Source organism: Hylobates moloch, unplaced genomic scaffold, assembly GCF_009828535.3.
Source record: "Hylobates moloch isolate HMO894 unplaced genomic scaffold, HMol_V3 SCAFFOLD_294, whole genome shotgun sequence".
In the NCBI taxonomy this organism is placed as follows: Eukaryota; Metazoa; Chordata; class Mammalia; order Primates; family Hylobatidae; genus Hylobates; species Hylobates moloch.
Window position 1 is genome coordinate 1 of NW_026652569.1, and position 27,508 is coordinate 27,508.

Consider the following 27,508-nt stretch of genomic DNA (forward strand, 5'->3'; position numbering starts at 1 on the left):
CCGCTGAAGGCAGCCGAGTGCCAGAGACTGGCGGGAGGGAGGTGTGGAGTCTGTTGGTCTGCTCAGGCATCCGTTATAGGGCCATGCCACACACACGGGTGGGAGTGTTGCCGGTCCCTTTCAAGACCTCGAGTCCCTGCCTCCCAGTGCCGGACCCGTGCTGAGCCTCCTCGGAGGGAATGAGGGGGGCCGAATGAGGGGGGCCGGGGAGCAGCACCTGGAGGAAGGAAGAGACGCCAGGGCCGGGGCTCAGAGGGCCTTTGTCTGGCCAGGCCTCTGCCCCTCCCTCCCGTTGCCATGGTTTCGGTGTGTGCCGAGTCTCTGCAGGCTGGGGGCTTCCCAGGGACGGGCTGGTGGGTGGGACACCTTCCCCAGTCGCCCCTAGCTGAGGCTGCTTTTCTGAAACAAAACGCTCCCCAGTGCTGCCCAGCCCCCACCTCCTTCCACAGTGTCTCTGGCTGCCGGGCGCCCCCTGGTGGTGGCGGGGCCTGGGTCCCTAGGACTGCAGGGGACGTGGGGGTGCACGGGATCTGAGAACCACAGGCTGAGCTGGAGATATGGCACCTTCCTGGGATAAGAGTAGGAGGTGGTGTCCGGGCTGCCTTTGCGGTGGGCTCAGGGCTACCCCCACCTGCTCCACCATGTCCCACTGGGATAGGCTGGGGAGTTGTGGCAGTGTGGGCGGGCCTGGTGTGGGTTTGAGCTGGGCCGCTGCCCAAGTCTACCCTGTGGTCCCAGCCGCTGCTGCTTCTGAGAATCTCTGCCCTTGGGCCTGACACGTCAGCTGGCTGCTCTCCCTGGCCCCACGTGTTCCCACGGAGCCCACCAGTATAGGGGTTCTCTCCAGGGAGGTCTGCCTGGCTTTCTGGGTGTATGGAGCCAGTGAGCAATGTCAGCAGTGAGGCTCCTGGGCAGGAAGGAGGCCCCAGCTGTGTAGGAGTGCCGGGTTATACGGAAGGGAAGTGACGACAAAGCGGAAAGCCAGCAGAGGAGCCAGTAGCTCTGACTCCTGTCCCAGGTTATGCTGAGTCCCAGCAGGGAACCACCACAGCTCTGAATCAGCCTGTTAGCCGCTGTCCATTGCTCTTCATCTGCTCTTTATCTGAAAACCTTCAGAAGCTCTCCTTCAAATGAGATGACCACAGCAGTCTTCTCTGCAGGTTGCAGGAAATGAGAGGTTTGGGGAAATCTGTACTCTTTCAAAGGGTAGAAAAATAGTGATAACTTTTACCTGAATGCTCACCATGTGCCCCACACTGTAAGAAGAGCTTTGCATTTAATCCTTACCCATCTCTCAGAAGGAGACAGTGTTGTCCCATTTCACAGATGAGGTGCCAGAGAAAGGGCAGGAAAGGAGCTGAAGCTCTTGAGGATCTCAGGAAGGATCAGAGTGGACATCAGGGCTGTGGCAAGACTAGACCTCCTTCTGGGAGAGGATCTGAAAATGGGAGGTAGGCTGGCTGGCTGCTTGAGGCTTGACAGCTCTGCCCAGCGGAAACTGAAGCCAGAAAGGACAGCAGCAAGTCCCAGCCTCCCAGCAGATCAAAGCCTATTAAGGAGTTAGAGGGTCCAAGATGAACAGATGCTGTGACTTGAATGCTGGGGCCTGGAATAAGCATCAAGTGACGAGACCTGTGGGCCTGTCTCTCCTGCTGCAGGGGCCCTGCTGGTCTTGTTCGCGCAGGTGGAGTGGTACTGTCTCCCTTCTCTCATCGGTTCCCTCCTCTGGGGCTCAGCACTCCCAAAGTGGAAGCAGATGTTCTAATGCAGAGCAGCTGCCACCACCCAGCACATCACTTCGAGTACTGCCCACCTGCTGTGGGCCCCAGCTGTGCCACAGGGCAAAGGCTGCAGAGGTTTCTTCCTTGGTGGGAAGAGGTGTGACTCAGTGGGAATGCCAAGGCCACCCCAGGGAACCTCTGCAGGCCTCTCTGGTCTTACCCAGCTGGGGATAGAGCACTTGGTGGGGCCCTCTTCGGGCAGGAGGGGCTGATTCATGCCACCTTCTATTGCCTCAGTTCCCCTACCCAGCATCTGTGCAGAAATCTGGACTCAGGCTGGACGTGGTGGCTCACGCCTGTAATCCCAGCACTTTGGGAGGCCGAAGCAGGTGGATCACTTGAGGCCAGGAGTTCGAGACCAGCCTGGCCAACATGGTGAAACCCTGTCTCTACTAAAAATACAAAAGTTAGCCAGGCGTGGTGGCACATGCCTGTAGTCCCAGCTACTGGGGAAACTGAGGCAGGAGAATCGCTTGAACCAGGAGGCAGAGGTTGAACCGGGAGGCAAAGGTTGCAGTGAGCTGAGATCATGCTATTGCACTCCAGCCTGGGCGACAGAGTGAGACTCTGTTTAAGAAAAAAAAAAAAAAAAAAAACAATTCTGGACTCAGCCACCCCACTGAGAGGCAGGTGCGAGGGGAGCTGGGTGTGCGCAAAACTCACAGATAAGCCTCATGCCAGCTTATCTGGTAGGGGACATCCATCAGGTCCTGATGGAAAGGTGACCCAGCCAGAGATGTGGAGAGTGAGGCTACTGCCCCACAGCTGCCAGGGCACTTAGCCTGTGGGCTGCCTGAGAGCTTTTCACCCCACCCATTCCACCCAGATGCCATACTGGGGCTCCACCCACCTCTGCTCCTGGCCCCCTTCTCTGCTGGAGCTGCTCCTGGGCTGTGCCCCTGCCTCTGTCCCGTTGTTCCCCCTGCTTCCTGCCTGGCTGTCAGCACCACGCCCTTGTCCTGCCACTCACTACTTCCCGCCTGAGTCACAGCTGCTGGAAAGACAAAGAGACCAGCCTGAGTCTAGGGATAGAGGCTCCATAACCTTGATTTGCTTACCTGTCAAGTGGAGCTCTTTTTTCAGTGACCCCTGCTGGGGGTAGAGAATGTTCTCTTAACATTTAAGAGGCCTTAGGAGGGGAAAATGAAACTTGAAGGGGACAGGGAAGTGGACCCTCCCTGGCTAGGGCAGGGAGCAGATATCCTGGCTCCTAGCGTGACTGGCTCTGTGCTGCCTACCTCGTGTCTACCAGGTCTAGCTGCTGCTAGGAAAATCAGATGCAAAGCAAGTTTGCACCCTCGTTCCTGGGCAGGGTCACGAAGTGGCCCACATCACCTACTAAGAGTGGGCAAAGGGCCAGACCCCCTCTTCACTCTCAGTGGCCAGATAGGGAAACTGATGCCTCAAGTGGGCAGGAGTCCCGAAGTCACACAAGAGGGGGAAGCTTTCACCCTAGACCTCAGGTCCCCCGTGCCCTGGGTAGCTTCCCTGCTGAGTCTCAGCTCGCCTGGCTCGGGACTGCATGGGGACCCAAGACTTCGCATCCTTGGTCTGCTCCTCCAGTTCCCCCCATCCTGGCTGTGACTGGCTCCTGGTTCTTCCTCCTGCTCTGGAGGAGCCAGTGGGGAAGATAGTCGGGTGGCCACTGCTGCCCTCCCTGCCCCAGTGGGTGCTTTGAGCCCCAGGGGGATGGGCCTTAGTGATCACTGTGAGGCTCTCCTGGGACCTTTCGCCGTGTCCCCATTAGCAGGTGGAGGAGTGTTGGTGTGGAGATCCTGGCTGCCCCTCTGCCATGCACAGCCCGATGGGGAGGGAGTGGTGCTGGTATATATCGCGGTACACACCCCAGTGAAGATACTGGGCCTGGTGCCTGTAGTACCCAGGGGCTAAAGCAATAGAGGGGATTGCTGCCCCAGCCACAGCGCCCCAGCCTGCCCAGGTCCTGCACATTTGTATGTCCACAAGGTTGTGCAACCATCACTGCTATCTAATTCCAGAACATAGTCACCACCCTCAAAAAGAAACCTCATACCCAGCTAGCTGTCACTCCCCAAATCCCCTCCCCTCATCCTGGAAAGCAGGCCTGGGACAGTCAGAAGCTCAGTGATTGCAGGCGTCTGGTGGCATTTGTGAGGAGGGCTCAGGCCCTTCCCCTCAGGGTGGTCTCTGGCGTAGGGGGCTGAAGGTGGGCAGGGGCCTTGGCAAGGCCTGCCACCATGTCCCAATGCCTGCTGCTGCTTGTTGAGCACTGCAGACGTGGCCCAGAGTCTGCCTGGGGAGATAGGGAGTGAACCCAGTGCCAGGTGGACTGTGTGGCTCCGCTGCAGTACCAGGTACAAAGGACAGCTCTAGGAGGGATTGCATGGTGGGCAAGTGCGCTCCCTGCAGAGGGGACTCTAACCCTGTGACCTCAGCCTCCCTGGACCTCACTTCCTTCATTGGTTAGATTGGGGTGAGAATGGAACCTACCTCCCAGGGTTGCTGTGGAGATGGCAGTTGGTGGGTGTCATTGATGTAGAGCAGCATCTGGTACATCATGGGCCCTGTTTTCATATAGCTTTGCTGTCGATATTGCCGATGTTATTGTTACTGCTTGTGTTCGTTTGTCTGTTAGCACCTTCATCCTCTGAGGTTGTTTTGACCAGCCCCAAGGGATGCTGGTGAGGTTGGCCAGAGTACCCAAGTTTGACCTCTGCACAGACCCCACTGCCCACCCAGCTAAGCTGCACAGAGGAACAGATGTGCCACAGTGATCAGAATTGGGACACCGTGAATGGGGCATGGGGCACATATTCCCAGCAAAGAGAATAGCATGAGCAGGGCCCTGGAGGAAGCTAGAGGTAGTGCCTGGCAGCTGCAGGTGTGACTGGCAGTGATGGGGCAGGAGCACAGGGTCTGGGAAGGACAGCAGGGCCCAGCTGGGGGCCATTCGACCTGGAGCTCAAGACAGCCAGCGGCAAGGGAGCAAGGTCAAGGTGAGACCCTGCCTCCACTCCCTCTGGCCCCCAGCCAGGGAGTTGGGTGGCCACCCTGGTCCTTCTTTACACAGACTGCCTGGGTAATACAGGCTCCTGGGCTGCACTCCTCAAGATCTGGCTCTATTGTCTGGGATGGGACCTGGGAATCTGTGTGTTTTTTGTTTTTTTTGTTTTTTTTTTTTTTAAGACCAAGTTTCGCTCTTGTTGCCTAGGCTGGAGCGCAATGGCACGATCTTGGCTCACTGCAACCTCCACCTCCCAGGTTCAAGCGATTCTTCTGCCTCAGCCTCCCGAGCCGCTGGGATTACGGGCACCTGCCACCACACCCGGCTAGTTTTTGTTATTTTTAGTAGAGATGGGGTTTCTTTTTTTTTTTTTTTTTTGAGACGGAGTCTCGCTCTGTCACCCAGGCTGGAGTGCAGTGGCGCCATCTCGGCTCACTGCAAGCTCCACCTCCCGGGTTCACGCCATTCTCCTGCCTCAGCCTCCCGAGTAGCTGGGACTACAGGCGCCCGCCACCACGCCCGGCTAATTTTTTTTTTTGTATTTTTAGTAGAGACGGGGTTTCACCATGGTCTCGATCTCCTGACCTTGCGATCCGCCCGCCTCGGCCTCCCAAAGTGCTGGGATTACAAGCGTGAGCCACCGCGCCCGGCGAGATGGGGTTTCAACATGTTGGCTAGGCTGGTCTCGAAATCCTGACCTCAGGTGATCCACCTGCCTCAGCCTCCCAAAGTGCTGGGATTACAGGCGTGAGCCACTGCTCCCGGCGGAATCTGCTTTTTTAAATACCTCCCCAGGGCACTGTCCCACAGGGTCTCAGCCACGTTTTGAGAATGGCAGGGTGGACGAGGCATCATGGGTTCCCTCCACCCTCTTGCCCTTCTCAGTCCTGGCTACATGATCTTAGATCAATACTTTATTTTTCTGAGCCTCAATGTCCTCATCTGTAGAATGGGAACAGAAACAGTATCTGCTGTGACTAATACAGGAGAGAATGCAGCAAATCTCGGTACCAGCTAAGGAGAAATATGGGCCAGGGCTGTACCAGGCCAGGGAAAAGCTTGAGTTAGTATGGGCGTGTGTGGGTGTGGGTGTGTGAGATACGCCGCAGGTCTCCCAGATCATGAGTCAGTACACGTGTGTGTTATACTGTAGGTCTCCTAGATTCTAGCCTTCTAGCCTCCATCTGCTCAGGGCAGACCTGGGTGCAGTGAGCAGAGCGCGGGGCATTGGGCCATGTCCAGAAAGCTAAAGTGTGATGCTGTGCTCCTGCTTAGGCCCCTGGTTGCTAAGGCTCAGAGTGTGGGGAGAAGAAGGGCTGCTACCCTGTTGGATGGAGTATGCAGGGCATCTTCCTGCCAGCTCTGCCCAGGGCACCATGTTGGCATGCACCAGCTGCACAGGTTGGCAAGCCTATGTATGTGAGAACAGGGTGTCTCCTTCAGCGCTGGCCAAGTCTCCAGCCAAGACCCCTGAACTCAATCAGGACAGTGGGGAGCCATGGTGGGCAGCAGAGCTTGTGGGAGGCAAAGGCCTGCAGAGAGTCTGCCATGGGGCACAGGTGCTCTAGGTTACCTTGACCACTGTGGCCCTGCCAGCTGCATTCCTGGTAGCTCAACTGCCTACCAGGCCCAGCTGCCTCCATCTCACAGTGCAGCTGGTGGGAAGGTTAGTTCTGCCTCCTGGACTACAGGTGTCTGGGCATTTGTTCTGTGCCTGTGGAGCCCCTCTGGGCCTGCCCCCTGACCACCTGTGCCCTCTGTTCCAGGTGCTGGGGAGTCAGGGAAGAGCACCATCGTCAAGCAGATGAAGTAAGTGCTGTATCCCAGAGGCAGTGCCCAAACTCCAGCTTCCTCTCTTCATCCTCTGGGCCTGCACTGCCCCCGACTACAGGCCCAGCCAGTCTTAGCCAGGCCCAGAATCTTCTTAGAGGCAGTCACTTATCTTCAGGTCCCAGTGGGTCAGGGGCAGTTTTCCCTTCTCTGAAGCAGGTCCCAGTAGCCCCAGGCAGCCGTGGGAACTCCCAGTGCCCTGGGGACACTAACCTTCCTGGTCCCTGGCTGTCAGGATCATCCATGAGGACGGCTACTCTGAGGAGGAATGCCGGCAGTACCGGGCGGTTGTCTACAGCAACACCATCCAGTCCATCATGGCCATTGTCAAAGCCATGGGCAACCTGCAGATCGACTTTGCTGACCCCTCCAGAGCGGTATGTGCCCTCCACCCCACCCTCTCCCACCTCCCAAAAGGTTTCGGGGTGGCTGGGTGTGGTGGCTCACGCCTATAATCCCAGCGCTTTGGGACGCCGAGGCGGGTGGATCACCTGAGGTCAGGACCAGCCTGGCCCACATGGTGAAACCCCGTCTCTACTAAAAATGCAAAGATTAGCTGAGCATGGTGGCACGTGCCTATAATCCCAGCTACTTGGGAGGCTGAAGCAGGAGAATTGCTTGAACCCGGGAAGCAGAGGATACAGTGAGCCAAGATCGCCCCATTGCACTCTAGCCTTGGTGACAGAGCTAGACTCCGTCACAGAAAAAAGTAAACAACAACAACAAAAAGGTTTTAGGGCAAGTCTCATCCTAGGGAATCCAAGAATACCCTAGCTTGGGCCCCATTACAGAGGTCTCCCTGCCTCTGGCAGAGTGGGGGTACATTCCTTCAACTGCCTGACCACCCGCCACTGTGCCCAGGACGACGCCAGGCAGCTATTTGCACTATCCTGCACCGCCGAGGAGCAAGGCGTGCTCCCTGATGACCTGTCCGGCGTCATCCGGAGGCTCTGGGCTGACCATGGTGTGCAGGCCTGCTTTGGCCGCTCAAGGGAATACCAGCTCAACGACTCAGCTGCCTAGTGAGTGCTCTGAGGGGCTGGGTAGGGCAGGGCAGGGGCTGGGGGAGGACTAAAGGCTGGACGGGAGGGCCTGAGAACCCCCAGAAGGACACTGCTGGTCTTTGCTTATGAAACTGATGACTGTTAACCAAGGCCTTGGTGTTTTTTGTTTGGGGGGTGGGTGGGTGTCATGTTGCTGAAAGGCCAGGAGGAATGACAGGCAGGTGGCTTATACAGTACATCTCTTCCAGACCAGTTGAGTCTGATCTGTCTTGACATAGTCTTCTAAAGAACATTTGCGGCCGGGCGTGGTGGCTCATGCTTGTAATCCCAGCACTTTGGGAGGCCGAGGCGGGCGGATCACGAGGTCAGGAGATCGAGACCATGGCGAAACCCCGTCTCTACTAAAAAATACAAAAAATTAGCCGGGCGTGGTGGCGGGCGCCTGTAGTCCCAGCTACTCGGAGAGGCTGAGGCAGGAGAATGGCGTGAACCTGGGAGGCGGAGCTTGCAGTGAACTGAGATTACACCACTGCACTCCAGCCTGGGCGACAGAGTGAGACTCCGTCTCAAAAAAGAACATTTGCGGCTGGGCATGGTGGCTCACGTCTGTAATCCCAGCACTTTGGGAGGCTGAGGCAGGCAGATCATGAGGTCAGGAGATCGAGACTGTCCTGGCTAACACGGTGAAACCCCGTCTCTACTAAAAATACAAAAAATTAGCCGGGCGTAGTGGCGGGCACCTGTAGTCCCAGCTACTCAGGAGGCTAAGGCAGGAGAATGGCGTGAACCTGGGAGGCGGAGCTTGCAGTGAGTGGAGATCGCGCCACTGCGCTCTAGCCTGGGCGACAGAGCGAGACTCAGAACATTTTGCTGCCACCTGTTCTGTGCCAGGCCCTGTGCAAGGCTTCAAGGACACAGTGATGAGCGGAGCAAAGTCCCCATGCAGTGACAATTTAGGGTGTTAGTGAAAAGGTAGAGGTGGGGTTGGCCCAGAGACAGGATTGCTGAGCTCTGAAGGAGAGTCAGCCAGGGGAGGAGTGGATGAGGGGATTCCAGGCAGGGGCATAGCATGTGCAGCATCCTCGGGGTGGTGGGGAGCTGGCTGTGCTTGAACATAGGCTGTGGAGGCTGGCTGGAGGGGGCCACAGGGGAGGAAGTTATCTGGGAGGTGACAGGTGTGTGTGTAGGTCAGAGGCCCTGGACCTCAGATCTGACCCTCGCTGGCCCTAGGCCGAGCCCAGGACTCAGCTGAGGAATTACAAGGGTCCCAGGCATCCCAGAGGCATGACAAGCCTGCACCCTTTCCACAGTTCTGAGCTCCTTCCCTGTGGTATCTATCATGTACTCTGACTGGTGCAGGCTGCTGAGGACCCCACGGGGAACAGGACAGACAGGCTAATAGCTATTGAGGATGGCTGCAGGAGACATCCACAGGCTTTGGATGGTGTCACCAGATAGGCTGCTATCCCTGTACTCTAGCCTTCCCCTATCTCTGCTTAATCCAATCCCCTCTGACTGGAACACCCTTTTGCTCCTATTGCTCATCCAATCCTGAGCCTACCCATAGGGTGGATTTCAGCAAGCGTGGGTGGGAGGAGGAGGAGGGTCTTGCCTGGCCGTGATTCCTGAGCCCTGTCCCAGCCACATGAACAGCCTCCTTCTACCCTTCTTACATGGCCTGAATGCTCTTGTGAATATGTACCCCCTACAGGAGCTGTGGAGTCACAGCCAAATGCTGTGGGGGCCCCCAGGCCTCACCACTGCCCCTCCCTGAGATCTCTGGCCCAGCCACCAGCGAGCTTGGGGTCAGAGCAGCAGGGGCCTTGGTGCCCATGATACTAAAAGGGAGCAGGGATAAAGCCACCTCCAGGCCACCTCCTGCTTCTCTATCATCCTCTTTCTCCATTCTCCAGACATTAGGCACCCACTGTGTGCCCAGCACAGTTTTGGGAGTGAACACAGGCCCTGTTCTCCCAGTCAGGTTTATGCCTTGATAGCTTCCCCCGCCGGGGATGGGTTGCTGATTGGAACACCACAGGAAGCAGGGCTCTTCCAGCCCCTCTTCGCAGCAACCCCAAGCCTGCAGCGAGTCAGGGGGTCCCTGGGGCGAACCCACCTGTTGGGGAAAAGGGAGAGGCTGGTGTGGAATGCACCATGGTGCCTCCACATTGAGGGCTCTGGCAGTAGGGGCGGGGCGTGGTATGCGGGTCACAGCACATGCCTCATGGTTCCCCATGGCCCTTCCTGTTTTTCTGTTTTGTCCCTGCTACTCTGAGATCATTTCCCCCTGGCCTGGTTTGGCCTGGTTGCTGGTGGGAGCCAAGGGCCGGCCCCAGCAGCCTTGCCCCAGGAATGAAAAGTCGGCTCTGGGCAGCAGCCTGGAGGCCTGGGACCAGCCTCCAGGGCATGGCAGGGATATTGAGGCAGGCAGCAGAGGCAGACCCTGCAGGGGTAGCCTTGATACTAATTAAGGGAACTGGTAATGAGGAGCCCCGGGACCCCCGCCAAGCAGGTGTCTGTGCCCTCCCCCTGAGGAGCTGATTTCATTGGGCGCTGGGCAAAGAGCCCACTGGGCCTGGCAGGCCCCAACCTGTCCAGCACCACATCGACGGACCGCACCAGGCTGCTCTGCGGCTAGTGCCATAATTGCGCCCATTAGCATCCTGAATCCTTCACTGAAGGACTAATTTGCCTCCTCCCACCCTCTTTGCCTATAGCCCCAACATCCTGGATCCTGTCCGAGGCAGGTCTGGCTCAGAACCTGGGTGCTGGAGCTTGGCTGGCTAGCTGTCCACAGAGCTGCACCTCCTCCCATTCCCATTCTACAGGTGGGAGGCCGGGGGCTCTGAGTTCAGGTTTCTTCATTTGAGCAATGAGGTAATACAGGCAGGGGTTAAAGAAACAAGGGCTGTGCCTAGGCCGGGCGCAGTGGCTCACGCCTGTAATCCCAGCACTTTGGGAGGCCAAGGTGGGCGGATCACCTGAGGTCGAGAGATCAAGACCATCCTGGCCAACATGGTGAAACCCCGTCTCTACTAAAAATACAAAAATTAGCTGGGTGGCAGGCACCTGTAGTCCCAGCTACTCAGGAGGCTGAGGCAGGAGAATCGCTTGAACCTGGCAGGCAGAGGTTGCAGTGAGCCGAGATCACGCCACTGCACTCCAGCCTGGCAACAGAGTGACACTCTGTCTCAAAAAAAAAAAAAAAAAAAAGCAAGGGCTGTGCTTGAGAAATGGCATGGGAGGGAAGGGGCCTCTTCCAGCTGGCCCAGGGTCCAGGTAAGGAAGCCCCATGCTGGCCCCCACTGACCCTCCCACCCCCCACCTCCAGCTACCTGAACGACCTGGAGCGCATTGCACAGAGTGACTACATCCCCACACAGCAAGATGTGCTACGGACCCGCGTAAAGACCACGGGGATCGTGGAGACACACTTCACCTTCAAGGACCTACACTTCAAGTGAGCGAGCATGCGGACAGGTGGGAGGGGCAGGACCTGCCAGCCTTCGGGGTAGCAGAGGCAGGGGCTGGTCCAGGATCCCCCAGCCCCACTGAGGTTTTGCAAGGCTCATGTGTTCTGGGTAAGCACATCCTCACCACCTAGTGAACCAGCAGTCAGGATCCATGCCACCTCTGCCAACTGCTCACAGCTTCTGCTGCTCCTGCCTGATGTGGCTGCAGCCTGCCTGCTGTCCAAGCCCCTGGCCCAGAACCAGGGGTGAGGTGGGCAAGTGTGGATGATTCCAGAAGGTAGCTGCCCTACTCTGGGCAGGCCTCTGTCCTCAGTCAGCCAACCTGGGAAATGGGGCAGAAAGCCTCCCCCAGGGCTCCCTTCCTGGAGCTAAAGTGATCTATATCTGCAGGATGTTTGATGTGGGTGGTCAGCGGTCTGAGCGGAAGAAGTGGATCCACTGCTTTGAGGGCGTCACAGCCATCATCTTCTGCGTAGCCTTGAGCGCCTATGACTTGGTGTTAGCTGAGGACGAGGAGATGGTGAGAGGCTGAGAGAATGCTGTGGGTGGAGGCAGCGGGCTTGGGGAGTGGTGGCTAGCGTTGACCTCGCTATTCTACCCCTAGAACCGCATGCATGAGAGCATGAAGCTATTTGACAGCATCTGCAACAACAAGTGGTTCACAGACACGTCCATCATCCTCTTCCTCAACAAGAAGGACCTGTTCGAGGAGAAGATCACACACAGTCCCCTGACCATCTGCTTCCCTGAGTACACAGGTGTGGGGACTGTGGGGACAGGGCCTCCGGAGGGTTGCTTCTTGTCCCCGAGCAGCCTGTGGTGACCAGGTGGCCCTCAGGCGCCCCCCACTGGACAGAAGTGTAACCTTGGAACACTTGCAGGGGATGGGTGCCTCACTTAGGCTTGTATAGTTGCGTGTGCACGCATGGAGCCCTTAACACACTCAAGCATGTACCCCTGAACATGTGTACATGGGCATCCTCCTTCACACAGTAGGGTACCCCTTTGCACATCTGGCATGTATGGGTAGCCACGTTGTCATATTATGCAGATGCATGCACAGGTTGTATGCCTGGCCGTCCACACGCACAGACCCTTGCTGCATACGTAGGATGCGGCCTGCCTGCCACACATGCAGCACACACAAGTCTTCATTTTCTCTCCCCCAGGGGCCAACAAGTATGATGAGGCAGCCAGCTACATCCAGAGTAAGTTTGAGGACCTGAATAAGCGCAAAGACACCAAGGAGATCTACACACACTTCACGTGCGCCACCGACACCAAGAACGTGCAGTTCGTGTTTGACGCCGTCACCGACGTCATCATCAAGAACAACCTGAAGGACTGCGGCCTCTTCTGAGGGGCAGCGGGGCCTGGCGGGATGGTGAGCCAGAGGGGCTGTGGCAGGGCGCTGGGGAAGGACTAAGTGGGCCTGGAGCCCCAGTAGGGGGTTCTGGGGATGGGTAGGGGGGTGAACCTGGAGGGGGAGGGGCAATAGGTGACCAGGGGACAAGGGAGGAGAAGGCCCAGGGTGTGGATCAGGAGGCCAAGTGAGTGAGGTGTAGGGCATGGAGGAGGTCATACAAGCAGGCCTGGCCCAGTGGTCCAGACAGAAGGGCCTGGCCTTGCCCTGGGACAGAACCAGAGGCCATCCTGATGTTCCCTGGAGAAATCTCACCTCCTCACCCACCAGGCCATTGGCCCAGCCTGCTGGAAGCTGGATGCCAATGGAGCCCAGCCCTGCTGCCCACTACCACCAGCTCCATGTGCTCCTCCAGCTCTTGCCCTCTGACTTGTCTGAGCGTCCTGGGCTTAGGCTGGCCCCACTGGCCCTGGTGGAGGTGGGGATGACTCTCCCAGTGCCACAGACTCCCCTCCCCCATGTAACCCAGCAACAGAAACTGGCTCCTGGGCGGCAACTGTGTCCCTGGTAACAAATGGGTAGGAAAAATAGAGAAGGGTCATTGTCTAGGGAGGCGGGAGAGAGGCGCGCCCTGGCTGCTTCCCGATCCATGCTCTGCTTTCCCCCCACCTCCAGGGCCACCGCCGACTCTGTATGCCCCAACCCCTGAGGAAGATGGGGGCAAGAAGACCAAGCTCCCCGCCTGTTCCCCCGGCCGCTTTTCTCCTCTTTCCTCTCTTTGTTCTCAGCTCCCCCTGTCCCCTCAGCTCCAGACATAGGGGAGGGGTTGCCACAGGCCTCCCTGTTTGAAGCCTGCCCTTGTCTGAGGTGCTGGTAATGGCCATGGTACCCCCTTCTGGGCATCTGTTCTGGTTTTTAACCATTGTCTTGTTCTGTGATGAGGGGAGGGGGGCACATGCTGAGTCTCCCAAGGCTGTGTCTGGAGGGGCCCCTGCTTCTCCAGCCTGGACCCCCAGCTTTGCCCAACACCAGCCCCTGCCCCAGCCCAAGTCCAAATGTTTACAGGGAGCCTCCTGCCCAGTCCCCCACCCCCAGCCGCTCGGAGGCCCCAAAGGAAAAAGCACAAGAAGCGTGAGACGCCACCGTTCCTGGAAACCACAGTCCACCTGCTCATTCTCGTAGCTTTTTAAAAAAATGAAAGTAAAGGAAAAAAAAAAATTGCAAATCTAGAAAACTTTTTAGAGAAAAACTATTTAAAACTGTCAGATCCTGACCAGCAACCCCCCCAGCCCCCCTTCCAAGTGACTCCGTGCCTTGAGTGTGTCTGCGTGTTTACACCTGTCCCTCTGCTGGCCGCCCCCGTGCGAGCGGCACCCCTGCCCTGCCCTCCACAGAATTGGGTTCCAAGGGCTGTTCCAGACAACTGCCAACGTCACTGAGGGCCCTGCCCCAGCGGCCCTGGGCCCAGGCTCCATTAACCTAAAATGTAGCTCCCTAGCGCTAACCTAGGAACCGCCGCTGCCTGCTGGGGGGCCACGCCCCTCATGCCCTTGTCCCAGGCCCGGGGCCTTCAGCGTTGAACACTTCCTTGCTTTTTTCACATGTTTTATGGAATTGTTCACCTGGTTTGAAATAATAAAATGTAGAAAGAAAAAAAATACCGAGAACTGATGGGTATTCTCTCCCAGGGGCAGAGGCCCGGGCTAAGGTGTGCCAAGGTGATGGTGGTCCTAACCTCAGTCCTCAACCTGGGTCAGGGCCCTGACTCAGCTTTCCGGGCCGTCCTAGAGCCCGACGCTCTGGGCTTCATTTCTCCCACCTGGACTAGGCAGCGTACATGTGGGGCCCGTGTGTCCCCGCCCTTCCAGCACTCTGCAGCCTTGGGTCTCGGGCAGCTGGGCAGGCTTCTAAGGGAGCTGTTATAAGGTGCTCTTCCACACCTGGAGCAGGAGGGGTGGCCGGCGCGTCTCTAGCGCGGAAGGAGAAAGTGACTTCCGACTTAGGTACCAAGGCCCAGAGAGTGTGCGTTGCCAAGGCCACACAGCCAGGTGGGCCGCATGCAGTTCTGGCTTGACTAAAAGGCCAGTAGGGGCTTAAGACATTCAGAAAGGTCCCTGACCCAGAGGGCCCCCGCCAAACCTGAGGGGTAGTGACAGGTAGCCGTCACATTACCATGTGATGGTTGCCACGGGCTGGGCCTGGAGGGCTGCAGATCATTGACTCTGAAGATGGAAGGCTCCATGAGACTGTGGGAAGGGCCCGCGCGTTGCTGGGGAAGGGAACTGCCGATGGCAAGGCTGGTGATGCTTGTGGGGCGGGCCCTGAGTGCCATCGAGGCGCCTGGACCTTCTCCCAGGGGCAGCCGCGGCCTGAACGTGTGGGGGCGGGCTCGCGGAAAGGCCGGCCTCGACTGGGTGGGGCTCCGGGGTTGGCGCCTCCGCCTCCGGCCGCCAGGGGGCGCCGCCGCCCGTGCTCTGCCCTGCCTGGCTGGTCACAGAGGCTGACGTCAGCGGGTCCCGCGGAGGCCGCTGGACACAAAGGCAGCTTTGTGAGGCGGCGACGGCTCCGCGGCCGCCCCAGGACAGAGCGGCCTGGACAGAGGGCGGGCCAGGGTCGGCGCCGCGGAGGCGGGGAGGGAGGGTTGAGCCAGAGACCCGGGACCCCGCCCCCGCACACCTGCCAGTGCCCCGTAGCTTCGGCCGCCGGCACTGGCAGGAGATGAGAGGCTGCTGCCGCCCGGTCGGAAGGACATCGGCGCCCCCCAGGCCCGGTCCCCGCCCCAGTTCCTCGGGCTTTCCTGCTGCCCCTGCCTGAGAGGTCCGACGACACGGAGAACAGGATCCTGCGCCCAACCCAGGTCCCCGCCTTCTTTCAGAGGCCCAGGCCTGGACCCCGCTGAGCCGCAGATGTGCGAGCAGGAGCGCCAGAGCCCCGATGCCCGCCCAGCAGGAAGCGGGCGGGAGATGGTTCCTTCCTTCTGTCCTGAGGGGGAATCCTGCACAGAGGGACCATTGAGGGGTTGGCATTGTCTGCCTAACTCACCCAGTGCCTCCCTCCCTGGATGGGCTATGCGGGGCCCTGACAGGATTGCCCTGGTGCCGTCTTGGCAGTGAGTCTGGGTGGGATCCTGGGGGCAGGGCTTCCCTGAGTGCAGACAGCTAGGCCTCCACCTGCCTCGGCCTCCCACCCAGGCTCAGATTTCCAGGGCATAAGGCTCCATTGTCCCAGCACTGGTGGAGGCGGCCTGTCAATTCATCCTTGTGTTTGGTGGTTGGGAAATTCCTAGCCATGGGGGGCTGCAGGCAGGAAGGGGATGCCCAGGTGTCCTGCACCCCAACTGAAGGGACTCCATGAGGTTGGCTCCTGGGCATCCCCTGCTGCCTGGAGCTGTCCCAGGCTGGGCCTCAACCATTCATCAACCCTCAGGAGCAGTTGGGTTTGGGAGCACCAGAAATTGAATGCTCCCTGGCGCTGCATCCCGAGAGCCCTCCCAGCCTAAGAAGCCCCATCTTTCTGTCTCCACCCATGGGGAGCTGCAGCTGTGAGGCCCAGGACCCTTAGCAGGACATGCAGAGCTGGGCAGGGACCCAGGCTCATGCTCCCAGCGTGGGGTGGGTTGTCTCCAGCCTGTGGGGACCGCCATGAAGCTGATCTGCCTCCCAGAGGGCCTGGCCCACTTGAAATAATTGCTCCGGCTACTGATGTGGTGGGAACTTTGGTATTTTTAACCCATTTGGGGGGTGGGGGAGCAGCTGGCAAGAGGGAGGCAAGCTTTCAGAGTCAGAGAGGCCTGAGAGAGGAGAGTAGAGGGAAACTCAGTGAGGAGGAGCCAGGCAGGCTGCCTCGGTAGTTCCCCAGGCCTAGACACCCCCCCTGTACCACCCCCTGTCCCAGCAGGTAGGTGCAGACCTAGATGCCAGGTGCAGAAGGGGGAAAGGGCCCTCTCCAGGGTTACAGCATGGATCACCGAGGCTGCAGGGGCTGTCAAGGCGTGGAAGAAGTCCCATGTCCCAGGGAGCCCCATGGCTTCTGATGTCAGGAAAACTTAGTCCTCTCAGTTCCCCAGAATCATTTCACCCCACCCCACCCAAACTGAGTGCCAAACCAGTTGGGTGGAGAATACAAGCCCTGACTCCAGCTGCCTGGTCAGTGGCATGGCCAGCCAAGTCCTAGCAACCCTGGAAGTCAGGGAGGAGGCAAGGACAAGACTACAGCATTGTTTGGCTGAGTTCTGGGTCTGGCCCCACTCCCCAAAACTGACCCCAATCTCTGTGTCTGCTGCCCTAAAAAGAGACCCTGGGGCTGGGTGTGGTGGCTCACGCCTGTAATCCTAGCACTTTGGGAAGTCAAGGCAGGAGGATCACCTGAGGTCAGGAGTTCAAGACCAGCCTGGCCAACATGGTGAAACCCTGTCTCTACTAAAATACAAAAATTAGCTGGGCATGATGACGGGTGCCTGTAATCCCAACTACTCAAGAGGCTGAGACCGGAGAATCGCTTGAACCCAGGAGACGGTAGTTGCAGTGAGCCAAGATTGTGCCGCTGCACTCCAGCCTGGGCGGCTGAGCGAGACTCCGTCTCAAAAAAATAAATAAAAGGAGACCCTGACTGGATGTAGTGGCTCATGCCTATAATCCCAGCACTTTGGGAGGCCAAGGCAGGAGGATCACTTGAGGCCAAAAGTTTGAGACCAGCCTGGGCAACATAGCAAGACCCCGTCTCTTAAAAACAAAAGATCCTAGCGGTCCTCATCTCTACCATGGACTACCAGAGGGAAGGCAGCACCTCTCATCACCCAGGGGGATGGCCTCTAGTCAGCTGGGGTATGTATGCAGCTGTGTGGCAGCAAATGTGTCCATGCCTGCAAGCCACTCAGCCCTCAGTCACACGGTGATGGGCACTAATATTCAAGAGGAGCAGAAGTCAAGGCCATGGGTCCTTTTCTCCCCTTGCCAGAGATGCAGCCCCACAGCCCCTGGTGATCTTGGCTGGGAGAAAAATCAGAGTTTGACATCTCATCCCATTGCCTTCTGCTTTCTGACCTTACTGAGGTCAGGTTCTTCAAGGCCTGGGGGACTGGGACAGGGTTAAGGGGTGTCCTTTCTCCATCCGTCCTCCAACCCCATGGAGACTCAGCATGCCTAGGAATGTGGAAGGGCTTCCTGCGGGCACACCATCTCCTGCCTCCCTATGCCTGTCCTCTGCTGGGTCCTGGGGTCTCCAGTGATTATAGCCCTTGCTGCTTCCCCCACAGTGGGGAACGCAGAGCCCTGCCCAGAGGCTTGAACCTGGCACCACAGGGGTCTGGAATTACACAGAAGACGGGTGACAGCCAAAGTGGATCATGAACGGTGAGGAGAAGTCCAGCAGGTGACAAGGGTAAGGGTCTAAAGATTGGAGGGCACAGCGCAAGCAAAGTCTTGGCAACAAAAGAACTAATGCATCCTAGAAACGGGGCAGGTGGAGCACTGGAAGCTACACCAAGCTTCAGAGTAGTCCTGTGGCCTCGGTGTGGTAGCTCAGGCCTATAATTCCAACACTTTGGGGGGCTGAGGCAGGAGGATAACTTGAACCCAGGAGTTCAAGATCAGCCTGGGCAACATAGTGAGACATCCATTTTTACAAAATATACAAAAATTAACTGTGTGTTGTGGTGTGTGCCTGGAGTCCCAGCTCCTCGGGAGGCTGAGGTGGGAGGATCACTTGAGTTCTGGAGGTCCAGGCTGCTGTGGGCCATGATCTTGCCACTGCACTCCAGCCTGGGTGACAAAGCAAGATCCTGTCTCAAAAAAAAAAAAAAAAAAAGAAGAAAAAGAAAAAGAGAGTGGCCCTGTGAATGCCAAGCTGAAAGCCTGCAATCCCACCAAACTTCAGCAAGCTCTTCGAGTCAGGGGTCAGGGACAGGGTCCTGCAGAGGGGAGGCATGGGAAGAGAAGTGAGAGAATGACCCCAGGGATACAGCCTGGGGGAGGGTAAAGGGGTCAGTGCTTGTCCTAAGTAAGATAAAAGGTAGGGGCTCTCAGGAGGGCAGGCTTGGCAGTGCCAGGGGTGGGCTGGGGACTTGGGAAGTGAGAAGACTGAGGAGCTCCCACCCAGGGGAGGGAGGGAGGTTCGAGTAGAACTCTGGGCACAGGGGTCAGAGGATTGAGGAAGTAATTGTACTGAGGTGGCCGGGAGTGGTGACTCATGCCTCTAATCCCAGCAGTTTGGGAGGCCAAGACAGGAGAATTGCTTGAGCCCAGGAGTTCAAGACCAGCCTGGGCAACATGACAAAACCTCATCTCTACCAAAAAAAAATACAAAAAATTTAGCTAGGCATAGTGGCACATGCCTGTAGTCCTAGCTACTCAGGAGGTTGAGGTGGGAGGATCACTTGAGCTCGGGACGTTGAGGCTGCTGTGAGCCATGATCTTGCCACTGCACTCCACCCTGGGTGGCAAAGCAAGATCCTGTCTCAAAAAAAAGAAAAAAAAAAAAGTACTGGGGTGAGGGGCACAACAAAACGGGACAAGAGAGGAGCTGAGCCCGAGAAGGGGCCTTGTTCCGCTGGGATGGAAGAGGCAGCAGTGGAGGGTTTCTCCGAGGCCCTCATAGGCCTGGGTGCCCAAGATGCCCAGAGCTAAGGTGGCAGCAAGAGTGCATACCTGTGGTACCCCCACTGTGTGCCAGACCTGCCTGGCCACTGTCTGCAGCTGTAAGGAAAATGAGAGGTGCAGACTCCAGCTAGGGCCATGGGGTAGGCTGAGCGGCAGGGTTGGGATTCAACCCCACCTCCTGCTGGACTAACAAGGGGGCTGATCCCTGGGGCTGGCTCCAGACTCCCCAGCCCTCCCCAGAGCATTCAGAGCCCCAGACCCAGCACTCCTGGGAGGCTCTCCCCTTGCCATTAGGAGAATGTAGTATTTATGTGAATGTCTGTTCATGAGTGCAGTGTGCCCTCAGAGTCCACTTTCCAGCATTCCTGGCATAGCCCCCTCCACCCTGCTGGGCTCCGGAGGAGGGAGGGAGAGGGAGGCCCCGCCCCCAGCCCCCTCTCCTCCCACCCCTCCCTGCTGGGCAATGAGGAAAACAGGAGTGAGGGAAGAGCTGTGATGTGGCTAGTGGGGGGGGCTCCCACATCCCAGAGGGGCTGACCTCAGCCTGGGAGGAATGTGCAGGAGGGGAGGGCAGGGGTGGGACGGGCGGGGGTAGGGCCACAGCCAAAGGCCCAGGGTTCTTGGTAGCCCCTCCCTCAGCACCTCCATCTCAGTTCTGACAAGGCCCTCCGAAGGGAAGGGGAACAGGCAAGGAGGGGAGGAGCTAATCTTTCAAAAAAGGTGGGCCAGGGTCCCCTGGGAATGTGGAGACCAGGCTGGGGTGAGGACATGCCTGCAGACGCTTCCCCAGGAGATGCCCCTGGGGTGGGGCCTTAAAGTGTCTGGGAAGTTAGGCCTCACGTGATGATCCTATGGCCGCCCACGCCTGCCCCCACCATGCCTAAGTCCTCTGGGCAGCATGACCTGATACCTACGTGGAACAAGGAAGAGTTGTGACTTTGGAGCCACAAGCCCTGATGACTAAAGCAGGTGTGAGTGGGGCGCCCAAGATCCCATCCAGCCCAGGCTGCACTGGGAGGGTTGCCACAACCTTCCTCAGATGGGTGTCCTACCCCGACCACACCACCCGGAGTCCAGGCAGGGGCAAAGGGGCAGGCCCAGCTGGTGGCCAGGGGTGGGGAGGCAGGTGCTGAGATTTGGCACAACAATCCAGGTTTTTCCAGAAGGAAAAGCCAAGGCCATGGTAGGCCATGCCACTGACAGGCAGCCCCAGAGCAAGGACCCAGGCAGGCCTCTGCCCATGGAAGCTCCCTCAAAAGAGAGAGGTCCAGGGCAGGAGTGCAGGCAGGAAAAGGGACCCCAGCTGCCTTGCCTGGTTTGCCCCATTCTGTTGAGACTCAGGCTCAGGCTGCCTGATTCCAGAATCCTCGAGGGGTTCCAGCCCCGACTGTGACCCACAGGCAGTGACCCTGCTCCTGGAGTGCTGACCTCCATGGGGGCCCCTACCCATGGCCTGGCACACTGGACCTGGGGCTGAAAAACAGAAAGGGGACCATGTGGAATCAGGGACAACTTGACCTCCCATCCCTGGGGACCTCCATTCCTACTCAAGGGAGGGTACACATCTAGAGGGCAGAGGACAGGGCACAGCACTCAATGGGGACAGAGACAGCCCAGTCCTTTTGGCTGGGGGTTGAATCCCAGGCTATTGGAAAGATAATGGGGGGGGGTTCTGATCCCATTTCCCAGAATGAACGCAGGTGGAGGAAGGTGCGGGGTGATGAAACAGAGACCGGGTCCCTGGGCCTGGAAAACATAAGGCAGTGAGGGCCTATGGGGGCACAGTGGGAGTAGATGGGAGCCTCTGAGGCACTTGCTGATCCTGGCTGCTTGGGTGGAAAGCTGTAAACAGCCAAAGAATGTTGTTTGCTTGCATGGAGCCAGGAGAGCCTGCCCAGGTCCAAGGCTAGAGGCAGCTACTCCTGGAGTAGGAAAAGGCCGCATCCAGGAAGCCCACGAGCCCAGGCAGGGATCTGTCCTTCCACTTGCCCTCCTGAAGGGCCCTGCGGCTCCCGCTGGCCCCTGTTATTCACCTGCCAGCTGGCGAGGCCAGGCCAGGTACACCGGGTCCTCAGGCTCAGGAAGGAGGGGCATAGCCCTACTTCCACTTCCAGGGGACTTGGAGATGTGCCCCTCACCTCTGTCCTTGCTTGGCTGGAGGCATCCAGGGCTGGGCAACAGAACTGCAACACTCGGAATGCCCACACTGCCCCATCAACCTTGGGAGGTGGTAGAAAAATGCCTTTTGCGGGGATGGAAGGCTCAAAGCCCATTCTCAAGCCCTGGTATATTCACTCAGGTGGACCTGAGGGCTCCACTCTACCACTGTCAACATACAGTCCCTCCAGAGAAGTACCACTTATGCTACAAATGGGGCATGTTCACCAGACTCAGCTTCAGGACAAGACCCCAGGTCATTCCCAACTGAGGCTCTGAAGTGCAGGAGCTCCGTCCTGTCTGTAAAACTCCCTCAGTTTTCGGCTCTGGGTTTGGTGGGGGTTGTTCTTCCCACTTCCAACCTAGAAAGAGAAGCCAGAGGAAGGGAGGTCACGTGGTCTGCCCCCCAGCCTCTCAGCAGAGATGCAAAGCCACCTGTCCAGGATGGGGGACTCCAGATGGGCCCCACTCTGTGGTGCAGAAGTGAGATTTGCTGCTCCTCCTGCGTCTGCCCCTCTCCTGCCCTCCTCTCCCTCCTCGACCTGGCTGTCATGGAAGAAGCCACTATTGGCTAGGCCACTGAAGTACTAAGTGGCCCAAGTGGTGAGGAAGGACAGGGGCTGGGTCCTGAGGGCCCATCCGACCTCCAGTTGAGAGCCCCTCCCCTGACCTCCGGCTGCCCGCCCACCCCAGCCGGTCCCTGGGAACAGGTGGCAGCTGAGCTCCCCATTATCTCTCCCCACAGCTCCCCACCTGTGGAGGGACAGGTGAGATATTGGAGTCCCTGGGTTGTGCCCCCACCCAGTGATTCCCTTTGCCTGCTGAGCCCCTGGAGCTGGGGTTTCTTCCTCCCTTGCCTTGGCTGGCCACCTGGCTTCTGGGACTGCCACCTGGGGCACACTTCTGCCTTAAGGCCCAATAGGGGAGGGGTCATCCCTACCAGCCCCTCCCTTGTGCCCATTCCACTGCTGCCTGGCCGCCGTCTCCAGCCGGTCCCGGCTGCCTGCCCGGTCACCCGATCCGCCCTCTAAACTTTACGGCGCAGCGCGCTGCGCGTGGGGCGGTGGCTGGTCTGGTGGGGGCGGGGGCTGCTCCTTAAAGGAGCCGTCAGAGGGTCCCCAGCGGCCCCAGGGTGGGAAGGGGCCAGAGTGGAGAGGTGCTGCTGCGGGAGTCCTCGGTGGAGTGTTAGAAGGCAGCCAGTGTTTGCCTGGAAGACCTCTAGAACCTGAGAAGAGGCAGCGGCAAGTGTCAGCGGAGGGAAGGAGGGAGGTGGGGTCCTGGCCTGGGATGGGGCTAGGAGCTGGGCAGGAGTGTGGGTGGAGGGGCCTGGAACCTGCCCCAGCAGCCGCTCCACTTGCTTAATCCCACCTGGAACCTTGCCTCACTCTCTGGGCTCCTGTGTCCAGCACCTGCCCAGCTGACCCCTGGGAAGGAGGGTGGGCATAGCAGCCAGGTCTTTGCCCCAGCTGAGGGCCAAGGGGAGGTGTCTGGCTTCTAGAGTGAAGGGGTTCAAAGATGGGGAGACCTCAAGGGGTGAGAGAAGTGAAGGGAGAGGCTCAGAAAGGCTGTGGAGGCGTTGAGAGGGAAGGCCAGCTCAGCGAGGCCAGGAGGCTGGGGTGCGAGTGAAGGGCTGCCTCACCTTGCCCCTCTTTGATTCCTCAGGGGTGTGGAGAGAGGGCCCTCAAGCTCAAATGCAGAGGCTGCTTCAGCTGGGTTGGGAGCAGTCCCCAAGTCAGAGGCTGAGGCTTCTGCCCAGGTCTTGGGTCTCCTGGGTGGCACTTCTCCCTCTGAGGAATGGAGTGATTGATGCTGCAGTTGGATTTGCTCACGTACATGCCCAGAGACAAGTCCACTCTTATGGGTGCACACGTTTGCACACGCACAAATGTGCAACACATCTGTGTGCAAAATATGCACATATCACACATATACACTGCGTAGATTGCACAGTGCCACGTGTGTGCACACCAACCCATATCCACACATGTGCAATGACACACTATATATTTGCACATAGACGTGCACACACATGCACATACACACTACACACATGCGCACATCACAAGGGGACACTCGGAAACACATTCACATTCACAGGCACCCACACCCTTGGCTCCAGCCTCAAAAGTGTCTCTGTGTTTTTCTGCGGGACTGTGGGGACACTGCCACCTCCAGAGGCCTGACCCCCTCCTGTCACTCTCACTCTTGACTGGCTTGTTTTGCTCATTGCACTTGGCACCCTCTGCATCCATCTGATTCCTTGTTGGCGCTCTGTCCCCTCTCACATGGGGACCTTGTCTGTGTCTCCCAGTATCCCTCCTCCCAGGTCTAGGCTGGCATGAAGTGGGTGCACATTGTGAATTAATGTCTGTGAGTGTGTATACAAGAGAGGAGGTTACTGGGAAGGGTGACGTGGTGAAGGCAGGCCTGCCAATGCAGGGTGACCCTGAGGGTGTGCCCAGTGGCGTGGGTGTGTCTGTGATTGTGGCCAGGCGGGGCACCCTCGGAGGGGAGGGTTCGGAAGTGGAATGCGACCCCCCAGCCTCTTTCCCCTAGGGGCTGTAATCTGATCCCTGGGGACTCCCCCCCTAGCCTCCCGCCCTCGCCCTCGCTGCCGACTCCTCTTCCAGATCCTGGGGCAGAGTCCAGGGCAGCTCAAGACTCCTCCACACACACACCCGCTGAACCCTGAGCGCCCTGAGCTGCTGAGATGGGGCGGGCCGGGGCCGCCGCCGTGATCCCGGGCCTGGCCCTGCTCTGGGCAGTGGGGCTGGGGGGTGCCGCCCCCAGCCCCCCACGCCTTCGGCTCTCCTTCCAAGGTAGGTGCACCTGGCAGGCGGGAGGGCCCAGCTTGAGGTGGGCAGGAAAGGGTCCCGGCATGGCCAGGGGTCTCTGTGTTGGCTGTTGCCCCATGTGCGTGCCTGTTACCAGACTGGTGGGATTAGTGGGCACTCTCAGGCCACCTCCAGTTAACCCTATCCGGGCCTCAGCCCCCAGCCTCTGCCCACATTCTCTTCGTGCTTTCTCAGGAAGACCCCTCCTGTCCCCATAGCAACAGACCTTGTCTCTGTTCCGTTCAGTACCCCCAACAAGGCAATACTTCTTCAGCAGAGCAACAGGGAAGTCAGAGCCCCCTTCTCATGCCTCCTGTATAGGAGGGTGGCCCCTGGGCAGTGGCAGTGAATAGGCAGTTCTGCTGAGCTCAGGCTGGTGGTGGAGTGGCAGGAAAGGAACTCTCAGCCTGACTTTTGGGAGTTGGGGTTCTGGCCATCCCTGCATGCCGATCTCCCCCAGGACTCTGGTGTCCATAAGCCTGGCCTCCCAGTGCACCCGCCTGGAGACACCACCTGTCTGAGCATGCCCAAGTTCAACCTGCCTTCCTCTTCCTGGGGGGATATACCACCTACCCTGGCAGCTCCACACGTGCACCTGGGTGGGCTTGGGTTTGCGTGTGTAAACTCACACACACGGAAACTCACATGTGTACAGGCCAGGTCCTAATGGCAACCTTGGCCCATAGAGTCACCACCAGGCAGGACCTGGGGGAGGCTTCCAGCATGGCTGGTGAGTCCTCAGCAGTGTCCTGCCCTGCAGAGCTCCAGGCCTGGCATGGTCTCCAGACTTTCAGCCTGGAGCGAACCTGCTGCTACGAGGCCTTGCTGGTGGATGAGGAGCGTGGACGCCTGTTTGTGGGCGCCGAGAACCATGTGGCCTCCCTCAACCTGGACAACATCAGCAAGCGGGCCAAGAAGGTGCAAGGGACTCCCAACCCCAGCACTCCCCAGGGAAGGAGCCCTAGGACCCCACTCCAGCCTGCCTGGAGAGACCCAGAGGAAGGGGCTCCCTGAGGTAGAGAATATCCCAAGTTCCTGACCTGTGTCCCCTCTCCCCCAACCTCCCCATAGCTGGCCTGGCCGGCCCCTGTGGAATGGCGAGAGGAGTGCAACTGGGCAGGGAAGGACATTGGTGTGAGTGCCGGCTGCCCGGGCCGGGAGTGGGGAGGGTCAGCCCCTCACCCCAGAGACAGGGCAGGGCTAAAACAGAGGCCTGCCTGTTCTGGCTGGGATGAGGGCAGGGAGGTCGAGGTGGCTGAGGTCTGGGGGTGGTGAGTCAGGGTGGGGGCTCGTGTAATTATTCTGGGGGGCCTCTGAGTCATGAGAGGCTTTGCAGGCCTGTGCTTCCCCAGACGCCCACCCTCGTGAGGCCTGGGTTGGTCAGCAAGGGCCCCCAGGTCCCTGTAGCCCATGTTAGTACTTGCCTGGGCCGATGCCGAAGAGAGAGAGGGGTGAGGATGCCACTGGTGAGCTGGGACCTCTTAAGGCTACGTCCCTGGGGGAAGCCTCACACCTCCAACCCTACCAGACTGAGTGCATGAACTTCGTGAAGTTGCTGCATGCCTACAACCACACCCATTTGCTGGCCTGTGGCACAGGAGCCTTCCACCCAACCTGTGCCTTTGTGGAAGTGGGCCACCGGGCAGAGGTAAGGCCGGATCTAGGCAGGGAGGGGGAGGTCAGGAGCGTAAGAAGGGCCTGGTAGTCACAACTTGCCACACCTCCCAGGAGCCCGTCCTCCGGCTGGACCCAGGAAGGATAGAGGATGGCAAGGGGAAGAGTCCTTATGACCCCAGGCATCGGGCTGCCTCCGTGCTGGTGGGTGAGTCCAAGGGCTAAGGCCCCAAGAGAACCCCTTAGAAACTCCAGAACCTCACAAAGTCCCAAGACCCCCAAGAGCTCCAGGGATTCCCCCTCACTGACTCCCTGAGAGCTCCCAGAGCTCCCCAGGCCTTCCTGCCCCAAGAGCCCTCCGTTTGGCTGAGTGGCCCTTGCTCTGTCTGCAGGGGAGGAGCTATACTCAGGGGTGGCAGCAGACCTCATGGGACGAGACTTTACCATCTTTCGCAGCCTAGGGCAACGTCCGAGTCTCCGAACAGAGCCACACGACTCCCGCTGGCTCAATGGTGAGAGGCTGGTGGGGTTGGTGGGAGGAGTCCGTCACCCTCCCACAGGGCAGGTGCCAAGCAAGGCCCATAAAGTAAGTGAGCAGTGGTTGTGGCCAGGTCTTACCAAATACCCTCCTTAATCAGGCACTGGCGTCACAGAGACAGACAAGACAGGTATGACCGTGACCTCTTTGCGTTCACAGATCACATACACGATAAGATCAAGTCCAATGGCCATGAGGCCAGAGAGAGACAAGGGAGGAAGGGAAAAGGAGACTGGGTGGCTGGAGGGGGTTGGGTAAAGGAAGCCGCTGTGCTGAGGGGAGTATGAGCTAATTCCCAAGCACAAGAGAGCCAGCCAGCAAAATTTAGGGATGAGCATTCCAGGCAGAGGGAGCAACTAGTGCAAAGGCCTGGATGCAGGAACAAGCAAAGGAATAGACTTGCAGAGCTAGCAATGAAAAGGGGGCCTGGACTGTCAGGGACCAGAGTCACTTATTCTAAGAGCCATGGGGGCTGGGCACAATGGCTTGCGCCTGTAATCCCAGCACTTTGGGACGCTGAGGCAGACAGATTGCTTGAAGACAGGAGTTTCATACCAGTCTGGGCTACAAAGCAAGACAAAAAATAAAATAAAATTAGCTGGGGGCAGTGGCATGCACACACCTGTAGTCTTGGCTAGTCAGGAGGCTGAGATGGAAGGATCACCTGAGTCCAGGAGTTGGAGGCTGCAGTGAGCCTTGATGCTGCCACTGCAGGACAGAGCAGACCCTGTCTCTAAATAAAATAAAAATTAAATAAGGGCTATGGGCTGGTGGGCACAGTGGCTCACACCTGTAATCCCAGCACTTTGGGAGGCTGAGGCAGGCAAATCGCTTGAGGTCAGGAGTTTGAGACTAGCCTGGCCAACATGGTGAAACCCTGTCTCTACTAAAAAATACGAAAATTGGCCGGGTGCAGTGGTGTGCACCTGTAATCCCAGCACTTTGGGAGGCTGAGGCGGGCGGATCACCTGAGATCAGGAATTTGAGACCAGCCTGGCCAACATGGTGAAACCCCGTCTCTGCTAAATATATAAAAATTAGTCAGGCATGATGGTGTGCATCTGTAATCCCAGCTACTCAGGAGGCTGAGGCAGGAGAATCGCTTGAACCCAGGAGGCGGAAGTTGCAGTGAATGGAGACCGTGCCACTGCATTCCAGCCTGGGCAATAGAGGAGACTTTGTTCTAAAAAAAAAAAAAAAAAAAAAAAAGCCAGGTGTGGTGGTAGGCTCTGACTGTAATCTCAGCTACTCGGGAGGCTGAGGTTGCAGTGAGCCAAGATCGAGCACGCCAGCCTGGGCGACAGAGCGAGACTGTCTCAAAAAAAAAAAAAAAAA

General features: G+C 58.3%; 2 protein-coding genes and 1 long non-coding RNA gene across 8 annotated transcripts in view; 2 read left to right on the plus strand and 1 right to left on the minus strand.

Annotated features, from left to right (window-relative positions):
• The first annotated feature begins 1,010 nt into the window (after positions 1 to 1,010).
• On the plus strand, positions 1,011 to 13,659 carry LOC116464223 (guanine nucleotide-binding protein G(i) subunit alpha-2). 2 transcript variants are annotated; one of them, XM_058435016.1, is made up of 9 exons: positions 1,011 to 1,177; positions 6,531 to 6,573; positions 6,830 to 6,971; positions 7,456 to 7,616; positions 10,930 to 11,058; positions 11,462 to 11,591; positions 11,676 to 11,829; positions 12,241 to 12,455; positions 13,110 to 13,659. In XM_058435016.1, the coding sequence occupies exons 1-8, from the start codon at positions 1,171 to 1,173 to the stop codon at positions 12,429 to 12,431; spliced, it is 957 nt and encodes a 318-aa protein (XP_058290999.1). In that variant the 5' UTR covers positions 1,011 to 1,170; the 3' UTR covers positions 12,432 to 12,455; positions 13,110 to 13,659. The 2 variants fall into 2 exon arrangements, with proteins under 2 accessions (XP_058290999.1, XP_032003402.1); XM_032147511.3 differs by having other exon boundaries at positions 1,145 to 1,160.
• On the minus strand, positions 1,051 to 14,878 carry LOC131382628 (uncharacterized). Of its 2 annotated transcripts, none has more exons than XR_009212191.1 (4): positions 14,607 to 14,878; positions 2,632 to 2,772; positions 1,288 to 1,438; positions 1,051 to 1,196 (listed from the first exon to the last, which is right to left on the minus strand). It is a non-coding gene; the product is annotated as an uncharacterized LOC131382628 (long non-coding RNA). The 2 variants fall into 2 exon arrangements; XR_009212192.1 differs by having other exon boundaries at positions 2,632 to 2,775.
• Positions 14,879 to 15,003: 125 nt separating this feature from the next.
• LOC116464224 (semaphorin-3B) overlaps positions 15,004 to 27,508 on the plus strand; it is a 17,610-nt gene continuing 5,105 nt past the window's right edge. The window contains exons 1-9 of one of the 4 annotated variants that reach the window (XM_058435017.1): positions 15,004 to 15,291; positions 15,861 to 17,257; positions 17,689 to 17,785; positions 23,818 to 24,006; positions 24,782 to 24,939; positions 25,093 to 25,155; positions 25,550 to 25,669; positions 25,750 to 25,843; positions 26,028 to 26,147. In XM_058435017.1, coding sequence (XP_058291000.1) covers positions 23,898 to 24,006; positions 24,782 to 24,939; positions 25,093 to 25,155; positions 25,550 to 25,669; positions 25,750 to 25,843; positions 26,028 to 26,147 — 664 coding nt within the window. In that variant the 5' untranslated portion in view covers positions 15,004 to 15,291; positions 15,861 to 17,257; positions 17,689 to 17,785; positions 23,818 to 23,897. The other 3 variants (XM_032147515.2, XM_032147516.2, XM_032147518.2) reach the window with 3 other exon arrangements.